At 36.2% G+C, this 12,838-nt stretch overlaps 1 protein-coding gene across 17 annotated transcripts in view; it reads left to right on the forward strand.

The window, feature by feature from the left end:
• Window positions 1-12,838, forward strand: part of MAGI2 (membrane associated guanylate kinase, WW and PDZ domain containing 2) — a 706,446-nt gene that overhangs the window by 409,044 nt on the left and 284,564 nt on the right. For all 17 annotated transcript variants that reach the window (XM_086886645.1, XM_086886637.1, XM_086886631.1 and 14 more), the window contains exon 3: window positions 6,491-6,610. In XM_086886645.1, the coding sequence (XP_086742771.1) occupies window positions 6,491-6,610 (120 nt within the window). The remainder of the gene's footprint in view (window positions 1-6,490; window positions 6,611-12,838) is intronic.

Below are 12,838 nucleotides of genomic sequence, written 5' to 3' on the forward strand. Positions count from 1 at the left end.
TTCAGGAATTCATTGTTTCTGTTTTACACTATATAATATAAAATATTTCTCCTAAGGATTATGTGGTGGTGTAGAACATGTGCACTAAAACCCGCTGCACAGTCCCTTAAAACTGATTTTCAATCTTATCTTTTCCTTCTTCAGCAAAATTCAAAATGTATCCAACGTCATGAATCCCAAATTGTAATACAAACTGTGAAAACCATGGGTGGGGCTTTTATTTTCTTTTTACGTGTATCTTTTGATATGAAACAAATTCTCCACCTAATTTCAGTGAACAGTAGATTGAGCCATGTAGTTCATCTGTTACTTCTGCTACTTAGTGGATGCTAATTATGCAAAGGGATTTCAAAACTTCCTTTTTAGTTCACATGAATTAAGCACCTAGACATAAAGCTTTTAGTTCTGTGATGAAGTATGGCTGCCTGCTTCTCCCTTTGTACTAAAACTTGATCAGATAATCCAGGAGATAGTAAAAACACACTGCTTCTTCAAAATAGCATCTGATTTTTCCCTCTGCAAATTAATTATTAAAATTATCTGCTTTGCAAATAATGCTGCAGTCTCAGAGCTCAGCAGTTGCTAAATGTCTGCTTTCACAGAACGACTGTGTTTGGGAGGGACCTCTGGAGATCACCTTGTCCAATCTCCTGCTAAAGCAGATTCACCTACACCAGGTTGCAGATACTTGTGTCCAGGAAGGTTTTAAATATCTTCAGAGGAGGCTCCACAACCTCTCTGGGCAGCCTGTTCCTCTGCTCTGTCTCCCTCACAGTAAAGAAGTTTTTCCTCAGTTGGAACTTGCTGTGTTTCAGTCTGTGCCCATTGACCCTTGTCCTGTCGCTGTGCAGCGCTGAAAAAGCCTGACCCCACCCTCTTAAGACCTGCCCTTCAGATATTTGTATGCATTGATGAGATCCCCTCTTAGCTGTGTTCTTGCCTCACTGTAGAGCATTCAGCATCTTTGCTAAATCTGAATTAATTATAATCCAGATCTTCTTCAGGATCATATTTGCCAAATGTTAATGCAGTTTGAAACTATTACCCCTGAAAAACATTTTCCGGAATCTGGAATTCATTCCTTTGCTTTTGCAGCAATAGGAATACATCAGAGAAATTGTTAGTGTTGCACACTTGGAAAAGGGAGACACTTTTATTTTTCATGACAATTGGCAAGATGGGACTTAAGCCATCGTGGTTTATGTTGTTATTATGAGAATTGTCATAAACACTTGAAGCTTCTGGCTTTATAATACATCTAAAATCACTTTACTTGAAAATTATGTTTATTATTCTCTTCAGCTGGAAATTCAGTAGATCAAGACAAGTGTGGTGCTTCTCTGCTTAATGCAGTTAGTAATTTGACAAGATAGGTATAATTTTCTATACATTGCAGCTCTTCACAGTAATAGTGCTCCAGAGTAATTTGGCAAACAAACAAAAGACCTAATTAAGTAGTGTTGAATTTTTCTAAGGCAAAGTGTACACAAGGTCATACCAAAGGCTCAGCTGAAGTTTATTAAAGATTAGCAGTCTGTTTCTGCAGGAGAGATCCCTCCAGCTACTGTAATATATGACAGCCTGACGGACCATGTTCCACAACAAGCTGTTGTACAGAGCGGAGTTATGGAACAAATTCTCAGTAGAATTTCTAATAAAAGGGCTTCATATATTAAAGATATTTTTCTTCTTGCATTTTATTACATTTGGAAGAGATAGGAAAAACAAGACATTATTTTCTTCCATACACTTGGAAAATTACTCTAGAAGTAGGTCATTATGCAAAAAGGACTAGATTATTCCCATGCTCTTAATTTACACTGTAATCCTTGTGGCAAAGACACACCTCTGCTTTGAAATTACCTCATGCGGTAGGAACCAATCTGAGAATCCAAATATTCATCAGCTAATTTGGATAGTGATGTGCCAGGTTTGCCCTTAACTTAGCAAAAAAAAAAAAAAAAAAAAAAAAAAAAAAGTAATAATTTAAATATTTATAACATGCCTGTAAGCTTGGAGCATTGAAACCTGTGAGCCCAGTCTGTGAGTTGGTATTGGACCATGCAGGGAGTAAGGCCTTTACTTCTACTTTTCTGACCATCATATAGACTCTACAAGGACACAAAAATATTAACCTTGTGATGCTGCTAAAGCCTGTAGAGTACAGATTATTTTCTGCAAGTAAATGAAATGTTTCTTAAGATATGTCTAAAGTACTGAGTGAATATTTCCTGTGATAGTTCTGGGAGTTTTAACTAATATTCATATTCCTATACTGACATATAAATAAATGAATTTGCCTTTTTTTCTTTTCCATAACTACATGGAGTTAGCAGAAAAAAAATACTGAGGGAGCACCTTTCCTGCTTTTGAAAGTAGCAGAGCTGGACAGAGACTGTGAAGATTCAGTGCCTCTAAATAGCAGAAATATGTTCAAAGATAGGCTGAGCACTTGACTCCCAAATAAGCATTAATATGTTCTAATTATGTAACTTAATTCTGAGATTTAAAATACACATATAAATTCCAGTTGTTCTCCTACCTCTGCAAACTGGTGTGGAGCTTTCTAACCCTGGAACTCTTCTAGAATCAATAATTCTATTCCTTTTTACTAATAAAGGTAATCTGGACTGAACACTACATGAACTCACCATTTTCTCAATCTGCACTAGAAGTCAACATAAAAGTTCCCCTAATTTATTGTTCCCCAAGCTCATAAAAGCAGTATTTCAAAAATAGTTTATTGCTATTAAATTAACACACTCTTTTATTTTATTTTTTATAGAGGTAAAGATTTCTTATGTGTCTAAACACCTGCCCTCAGGTGTCTTAAACTCATTTAAAAGAAAAATACTCTTTCAGAGGCTGTTTATGTAAACAGCACGTAATTCCTTTCCTGGAATAGAGCACCATCTTACAACACACATGAGCATGGAAAGCCTGGACTCAAGTATGCCAAATCACCACAACTCCCCTGTAGAAGAGAAGAAATCAGCTGCAAAGAAAAGGGTCTTTTTTAAACAGAATAATAGTAATAAAAAGATATATCACATGCCTTAAGTATCTCTAAATGCTACCAACTATCCATCTTGAAGCAAACAAAATAATTGCTCAGTGAATGTCCCATTTGGTGAATGATGCCAAGTGTACATGAAGGTCAACACCAATCCAGATTTCGTAGACTAAGGTACTGCAATTTCTAAGGTACCTACAGGTTGTGTGACAGCACTTGCATGACTGGACTGGTCATAGTTACTTTACCTTTTTTTTACTCTCACTGTGTGTCTTCGACAGCACTAATAAATTGCATTTGTCAGAAATATGGATAGTGCAAATACCCTTTGTTTTTGGTCTTTAGAAGGATCTAAAAGTATATTCTTTCATTATGGAATTCAACGATAATTTTTTCATGGGTTACCTTGGTAACAAAATTATGAGTTCATTTTTCCATTTTGCATTGATAAAGAATAAATATAAGTAGTAACAACTGTGTCCTATTAAAACTTGATGCTGCATAACAAAAGATATGTTTCTCTGGAAATATGAGGCTTGGAATTAGTCCTTTGTTTTGAGTCTTGAATCACCATACATTTTAAGCCTGATTATTCTTCTATATGAATATAGTAAAAGACAAAATCTATTAAGAAGTGTACCTCTAGGTTAAAAGCAAGGAAAGAATTTCCCTGTGGTCTGTAGGACTGCAGTATATAGATCGCAATGTTCAGACCTTGATGGGTGTTTAAGATGCTCCAGTAACCATGTCCAATTCTGTAAACATGCACATTACAAAGTCCATGGTGCTTACAGAAAACTATTAAGGATGACAGAAGTATTATTAGCAACAACTGGGTTCCTCCAGGGTGAAAGAGTAAAAGAGGCAATAACCATTGATTATTCCATTAGCCAGGGAGTTGCTTTAACCATTTCCAAGATCTTAGGTCCTCCAGCCTGAGGGATTGAGAACAGGTGCAGGAAGGAAATGGGACTCAGCAAGATTTTATCAAGAGCAAAAAAGATCTTCTGGGGATGGAAGCTGCTGTACCTGGGGTAAGAGTCACCCTGAATTCAAGCAGCAACAGATCATGGTTTGCTCCTTTCTCCATTTTTGGGGGGGTGGGGGGCGGGAAGTGACTACATAATTTTTTATAGGTCTGCAACCTTCAGTACACAGTGTAGTGCAGGGCTCTTGGATCAGGCTCCCTGAATATTATAAGAGGCTGGAACCATCCAAGTCACAGTGTTATCTCCTGCTATGGTCTAAGCAGATTAGACAGAATATTTAATTAATAATTAATTAATGCAAGGCATATGCAAAAGATATCATATCTGTACCATATCTGAAAAAAACATTACTAAGTAATATAAGGGCAGAAAGATTAGGTCTTAAGCTTCCAATTTAAGAGAGGGATTCAGAATCTGAAATTTAGCCCTTTATAGTTTTCTAGGCAAGTTGAACAAAGACTGTGACCAAAGTAGAGAAACACAGGGATAACCAAGTCTGTTGTTGGACCTCCTTTGAGACTTTGCCACCATCCATCATTCATGACTGCTGAATATGCATGTATTTAAAACAAACTTATATTAAATCTACATTAAAAAGTACATTAAATCTAAATAGCATAAAATCATTAAACATTTCAATTGTGAGGGAGCTTTTTATATCATCTGGTCCAAATTTTCACTCAAAACAGGGCTAGCATTTTATGTAATTTGTATTTTTATTTGATTGATAAACTGGTAATCCAAGCATGTCTACATGAAAAAATATTGAAGAAACAGTAAGCTAGAGATACTCATCTAATATGCCAGCTTCCTCCCTGTGCTGTGTCTGGGAATAGCCAGTGTTTTGTGTGGAAGATACAGTTTCTGTCAATATTCTTTGACAGTGAAAAATTTCTCAGGACAGAGCATGCAGAACAAACATCTGATATCTGTGCTGTTAACAGAGCTCCCTGGAGCTCAGGGGCAGTGAAGAAATTCTTCCTGATACACCTTCCTGAAGATGGAACCTCCTGTGCATCAGACACTGCCTCATGTCCTAGTGGGTGGCACCACTGAGCAGAGCCTGGCTTTTTCTTCTTAGCATCCTCTCTTTAGATATTTATACACATTAATGAGGTCCCCTCTCAGCCTTCTTGAGGCTGAATAGGCCCAGCTCTCTCAGCCTTTACTCATCAGAGAGATTCTCGAGTCCCCCAGTCATCCTTGTTGCCCTCCATTGTATCCACGTCAGGAGCTCCACATCTCTCTTGTACTGAGGAGCCCAGAGCTGCACACAGTACTCCATATGGACAGAGTACTCCAGATAATAGAATGAGAATTCCCAGAAATTATCAGCCAATTTTAATTGTAACTGTTGAGATGAGAAGGGAATTGGAAACAGAGAAAATGAGGGAAGGGTCATATAGATTTATAAAAATATATTCCCCATGCTAGGTACTAAAATATTATCTTGACAGGCTCATTCAGTCTTTGACATGGACTTCAGGCTGTATCTGAGGGAAAAAGGTCTCTATGACAGGCAATCAAGTTAATCTAACACTTTTATGTCTTTCTGTCTTCAAGTAAGAGAAAAGAGTTTGGACAGGCTTCTAGCTACTTCCCAATGTCAACAGTCTCTAAACCAAACCCTGCAAGTGCAATGAAATCAGTACAGTAAAGTAAAATACAGTACAGTAAAAAATTGATTAAGATGTTTCAAACACTTAGAGACTAAGGAGAACCTAAACCACTTCCATTTCCAAATGGAATTTTAAGACTTAGTGGTTTCAGTCAAAGCAGCGATAGTCTGACCACGATAAGCTGGACCATTAGGAAATCAGGTCAGTTTCAGATTCTTCCCTGCTAACATCCCAACTTCTGCTAGCTAAGCCAAGTCACTTGTCAGGCTGTGTGTAATATTATCTGTCAGCTTTTACAGAGTTCTGTCATCCAGAGATGACAATAGAGGCAATAACTAAATATAAACACCTTTGCAGTTTGACAGCGTGGTTAGCAGGTGATTTTTATCCCACAGGCCCTGAAGCCTAACTATTTGTCAAGTCCACTTATGGCACTGAAACAAGCAATGTGAATATAACCCTTACAAGTTTACTTACAGAACTCTTATTTTGTGTTCTAAATAAATGTTCAAAATACCATGAAGCAGATTAATTGTAGAAAAGATTTTGGTTTGTGTTACCTCTGAATGCCTGATTCACTAAGGGTCCTTCTAGTAAGGTAAAAAGAACAACAATATGATAGTTTTTCATCAGTGAGAATAAATATGTATCCAAATAATATCTGGCATGATCTTAAACATACATCTCATATATCTCTGTCAGCTTCAGCGAATGTAGCTAGATTGCTTTGAAAGGCATCCTCACAAGGAAGATGTGCTATGTAACATGTTGTGTAAATGGTTTACTTTGTGACTTTTCCAAAGCTTTCAAAAAGATCATTCTGCATTTAGGCCACATGCTTGACAGTGTGTCTTTCATCTTATCAATAGGCACCACAAGGCCACATAAGGAGGGGGAAGTCCCTGGTGTGGACTATATTTTCATCACTGTTGAAGATTTTATGGAATTGGAGAAAAGTGGTGCTCTCCTAGAAAGTGGAACATATGAAGGTAAGCTTTTACTGCTAAATATGTATCATGTTTCCATTGCACAGCTTTCTAATTTGATGGAATTGCACTGGGATATCCTGTTACAAATGTGTCATTGCTACTGTCATCAGAAATTTGTAAAGAGCCATATGGCTATTATGAAAATATTTTCATTTGTAAAAGCTAAATGCAGATGGGTTCATTGTAATTTTAGTATATTGTGGTGGTTAAGAGAAACATGGTACTACATTGCATATACAGGACAGGAACACTAGTCCTTTACACCAAGTACTCAAAGACATTTCCACAGAATTTCTGCAAACAGCTGATTTTCTAACCTAGGACAAGCACATTCTATAACAGAAGTCAGGTGTAAGGCTGACACTTTTCCTTTGCACGGGGGAACCTGCAATTATCCATCTATATCAGAAGTTGAAACCTCACTACTTAAGTAACGGAGCAAGAATTTGCTCTGTCATGTCTGTCTTATGGGATTTGTAAAGTTATTGAACTCGTTAATTTTGTAAAATGGCAGTGGGATGGGGGCTGTCCTAATGGCTGTATTAGGAATGCCTGTCTGTGGGGCAAAGAGCCAGCAGCTTACTGCATGACTGCTTCCCAGGAGAACCGATGATTCATCTGATTTTAAACCTTTTCCAAAACACAGCTATCCTGAAAGTGAAACTGGTGTAAAGAGGTGGGCAGTTACATAGCAGGGTATTTTACTAAAACCAGAATAATGATACACTATTTTAAACCAGATGTTTCTTGCAAATACACTAGTATTTTAAACAACTGGGTAATGGATAGTGGTTTTTTACTGCAATATTCAGAATTAGAGGGAACACCCTTTATAGGAAAAATATGGCCTATATATACGGGAATACCTGGGTGAGTAGAGCCATTTTACGAAAATCGACCCAATATTTTCAACTTGTAGCAAAAAAGAAAATGAAGACTTTTTTGTCCTGACTTTGTCCCTGCCAAGAAAAGCATCTGAAGATAAATAAGAAGCTGTTCACCCAAAAAAAATCATTAGCTGTGTTATAAATAGCAGCAAAGAAGGTAATTCTTTCCCACTTAATCAGCACAAAGTACCTATTGTCCAGTAAATAAATTTTCATTAAGAGTTATATCAATACAGAACTTGTAAGAAAGATTTCCATCAAAGAAGGTCAAATAAAGGAAAGTATGTCATCTTTCAGGTTTCTACTTATTTCAACCACTGTCTGACACGTAATGGTACAAGTTACCTAAATGTTAATACAGCACCAGAATTTTACTTTTATCACAGGTTAATTTAATAACAAGCCTTTCTTGAAGTGTCTTTTTGTTACCTTAGGTGTTTGAAAGTAACATTAGAGGAGCTTAAACGGAGCACAAGTCTGTCATTGCTTGACCATGTAATTTCATTAGTTTGCAGCAAGTTTGTAGAGATTGAACTGCTACAGTAAATTAATTCACAGTGCTCTTCTGTCCCTCTAGGGATACTGAGATGTGTCTTTTAATACCAGGTACCAGAGCTGAGTGGACAGCAAGGTGCAATATTGGTTGAGGAAGTCTGCATAACTCCTCAAACCAGCTGAGGACCCAGCTGAAGAGAGGTCCAAAGTCATGACAGTGCAATGTCAGTCACGTCATTTGCTTATCACAGGTGGCAAGTTCACTGAAGCCAAGAAATTAGAAACTAAACATAGAATTAACTATACTCAGCATACCAATTCTGCCTAAATCCTGTCTTTGAGTCCTTGGTTTTGTGATTACCAGATGCACATTCTGACAAAAGAACAGATATTATCTATCTATGCCTTATGGCAAAATATAGGTAACCCATGAGAAAATGTAAATATTTTACAGATGCTGTTTCTCCTGTTCCCATACAAAGTCCTTTGAACATGACCATACAAAGTTCCACCTCCAATTTCATGGTTAATTCTTGACTGAAGAGACTTCTCTGGGGAAGAATTTTGCTAAACATCCTGTCACAAGTTTTCCTGAGCACATTAGGACTTCAAGTTTACTGGTTAAAATTACACTAACCAGAGCAAAGAAATTTTCAATTTCCCTCCTGAGGAGATGATTTTTTAATTTTTGCATAGATCAAGCAACTTATTTGAGCATACATACTCTGGGAGATGAATTTTATACTCCTTATCAACGCTGGTTATTAGATTTATGAAACAAATCAACCTTTTTTTAATATTTCTCAGTGTTAATAGATTGGTTTGAAGATTTCTTTATTCTTTCTTTTTTTTGTTTTAAGAAAATAATTCTGTATTTAGCTAAATTTCTATGTAGTGTAGCTGAGTCAGTCTATGCTGATTATCTAAGTACAACCACTGTGAACCAGTTCATCTCTACCAGAAAAATGTTTTAAAGAAGGGATTTCTCATTCAGTTGAGAGAATAATTCAGACAGTGTATGCGTGCTGTTTTTCATCAGTTTTTGACTAGGAGATTCGTTTCAGTCAATTTACCTTCTAGTGTGTGAATTCCAAAGAGAATCAGGAACATCCAGGTAAACCAGAGGAGAAGGAGGTCAAGTGCAGACTTACCTGACACTGAGTGTTTGTATTGTTCATTGTAGTACCTGGTATTGTTGGGAGGGGGATATTTTCTCATAGTAATGACAAAACTAGTAAGAACCATCAGAAATGTTTTGTTCTATTGCAGTAAATAATAGTTGTGATTACAACCTGGACAGCATATAATCTAAAAGTGAAAGCAAAATATATTCTCAGAAAGGCAGAGTTGTAGAGTTCTTTTTTTTTTTTTTTTCTTTGAAGCACACTTTTTTCTTTTTTTTTTCCTTTTTCTTTTCTTAAAAATAGATTTTTAAGTTATAAATTCTTTAGAATTAAAAATAGGGTACTGTGTGACCTCCTTACTTTAGGCTTTGGATACACCTGCCTTTGTCTACTGCTTTTGTGACAACTGTGAATGACTGTCATATTCCAAAGTGCTGTAGAAAAGCAACAGTATGTTTGTCATAAAAACTCTACAAATCTCTTCTTTTAGCAGTTTTGCAAATGTGAAAATATTTAATTACAGTAGGACTAAATGCATTATTATTTTGACCTTGTATACTTACGTCTTTTTGAGCAACTGCTGGTATTAAAGCTGTCTTTATAGATATAATTATTCTAAGCATACATAATGTTACATAAACAGCTGCTGTGTTTTTGAGCTTACCTGTGGCTAAGTTCCCTGTCAATCTAAGTAACGCTATTCAGCGCAGAACAAGAGGAGGAATACAAGAGGCAGTTCCACTCTCACTCAGGTTAACAGTCAAAGTCATGTTAACTTCAGTGACATTGTCATTGAGTTTTGAATTTGCAATAAAATTACCAATTTTATTATGCACATTTATATCAAGTTAAAACGTATTATACACCAGCACGTTGCTATTTGAGGCAGGGGCTGTTTGCCTGAAGCACATCAAACATTTATTTCAAGGTCTTTGTATAAGAGCACAACCAAATCCTAAAGGTTTCACTTTGTTTGCTTTTTAGTAGAATTTCAATTTACTGTAGTGATTAAAGGAATTCTGAATTGGTTCAAAATGATAACTTCATTATCCAACACACTTATTTAGATGACATAACTGTGGTTCTATAACCAGAGGGGGAGGTGTTCCTGTGCAGAATGAAAGCTATTGCCATGCAGAGTCATGTAACAAAGGAAGATGTGCCCCAGCAAAGTAATTTTCCACATTCCCACATTCCTTTCCTTGTTTCTGGGATGAAGATCAAAGATGGTCCTTGAATTGACACAATATGTCAATCTATAATATGCAGAATAGCAAAATCTGTGATGAACAGACAAATTGTGTGTCTGTGTATGTGTACAGGCTTTTACAACTTCTCTGGTAGGAGGTTTGGCTCAGCACACTGTCATCTCCCCAACACGTCAAAACTTGCATGGAGACCTCATGGATCACTGATATCAAATGTTGCTCCCATCTCCTTATTAGGTCAGCAAAATTCATAGCCAGTGCAGCATATCAGTAGAATTAAAATGTACTTGAACTGTATATTGCTTAAGAATGTCAACACTCATTAGCAGAAATGTAACAGCTTCAATATTTCCAAAACCCAGATATGTTAAGGCACATAATCAAAGGTTATATCAGGACATCATTGTGAAGTGTTAAAAATGTAAGAGTTTAAGTGCAATGCATTCTATGGGTAGAATTGTCTCTTAAAAGTGACATATGTAGTGGCAGTATCAGAAATAAAAAGAGATGTTCAGTGTAAAAATACTGTAAGAAAAAGAAACATGATTGTTGACAACCCATAAGGATAGAAGTGTATTTAAAATACATTAAAGCAAGAGGTATTTTAGCAATGTAGAGGTCTGTAACAAGTGAAAACATTAAAAAGCCCGTTTTTAACTGTTAGATGTGGCAAAAATAAGAATATAAACTAATTTGACCAGTACACTTACCAATAATGTGCTAGGTAGAATTTTGTTTTCTGTCAAATTATTGTTTTCTTCAGAAAATCTCTACAATGGTTGTTTTGTAAAAGATGTCTTATTTGCTTTTAATATAATAGTCCTTGTATTTATTCCATGAAACACAATGATTTTAGTTATTGTGCCATTAATTTTGTCAAAATTTTATTATTTGTTTGATTGTTTGGAATTGTCTCAATGTCATTCACTGGGGAAAATTCCAAGAACACTGAAGTTATTTAACCACTTACATGATCATGGAATTCCTTTAGCACCACTGAATTCCATAGTAAATTTCCAGTTGGCTTAAAGGAAAACAGAATTTCACCCCTGGTTTTTTTTCACTGATGGAGTATTATTTGGCAGAAGGGTAAGAGTTAGATGGGATTTCCCTAAAATTCCACAAATCTGCAATTACTCAATCTTTAAAAAACAGGTTGGATACATCCCATGGGTGAAACCTTAGTGTTTTGTATTACTTGATTGTTCAAGGACAAAATTTCCAGTTGTTGCAGGCACAGTTTTGAGGGGCCAGCATTGCAATGAGCTCTGCTGGGGAAGAGAATGTGGGTCACAGGCGGTGTCTTGCCTGTGACTCTCCCAGTCTGGCACATAAGCAGCACTGGGAGGTGCTCTGATTCCATCCACCTGGAGACAGACCCCATACTGTCTCCTTAAGAACACCTTAAGTTTTACATAGGCTTTCATTTCTTCTCTCAAGCCAAATTTAGCCTAAATGATCTAAACCCTTCTGTTCAACTAATGCACTTTCAATTAACATTTCATTTTAATATCTGTAAATTTTAAAAATGAGTTAAGGACTGTTCCGTGTAGGCAATGAAGATTTTAATTACTGCTTTGTGGTGAAAATGTTTTATAAAGAGCTGGTGTATGATTCCAGTAATTTTGATTCCATTCTTCCTCGAAAAAATTGTAAGGTATTCAAAAATTCCACCCACTTACTGTATGCAGTATTCCCTTGTGTGCAGGACATCCTGAGCACTCCACAGCAGATGGATACAAAGGAAATTAATCAACATAAAGATAATAAAATGCTAGCCTCCTAAGACCTAAGTACAGTAGTTAATGAAATATTCTGATTTAAAACTGAAAACAAAGGATTCATGAGGATAGATGCATAGGGATAAAAATAGTAGTCCTTCAAAAGCCGTGTCTTTTAACAGCAGAAGGTGTTTCCAAGGGTACAGAAAAATGAAAAGAGATACTTGATAGTAAAAATCACATTCCTGTTGAAAGTGCCTCACACCTCTTTCATGAGAGGTAGATCTCATATTAATGTGATGTCAACATTTCAGCCCCATATTCAGAGAGCGTGTAACTGTGGGTATTGTGACATTTAGGTCAACAAATAGGAGAAGAAATCTTTGATACAGTCAGTGACTTCTTGATCTGATTGGGCTCTTGCACCTGTTCTTTATTAGTAAGATTTTATGGGTTTTTATTGTGTTTCCTCTCTTACTCTTGGGAGAGAGGCAGGAGTAGGATTTCATCAATAAACAGGAAATTCAAAGAACGTAAATGGTCAGAAGCTCAAAAATGTAATGGCAGAAAATATATTAACATGCATGAGGAATCCTGGCTATATTTTTTAATTCATTTTAAGTCATAAAACATCACATTTACTTCTTTTTTTAAAACTTTATTTAATTATTTTGTAATTTTCCCAGGGAAGTGATAAGGAAAGAAGCAAATTGAATACATACTATTTCTTCTTTGAAAAACAGCTGCTTTTCAGCATTACACTATTGCATTGTAAAGGGTTCAATCATTTCTA

Source organism: Cyanistes caeruleus, chromosome 4 (assembly GCF_971803275.1).
Source record: "Cyanistes caeruleus chromosome 4, bCyaCae1.hap1.1, whole genome shotgun sequence".
NCBI classification, from domain to species: domain Eukaryota; kingdom Metazoa; phylum Chordata; class Aves; order Passeriformes; family Paridae; genus Cyanistes; species Cyanistes caeruleus.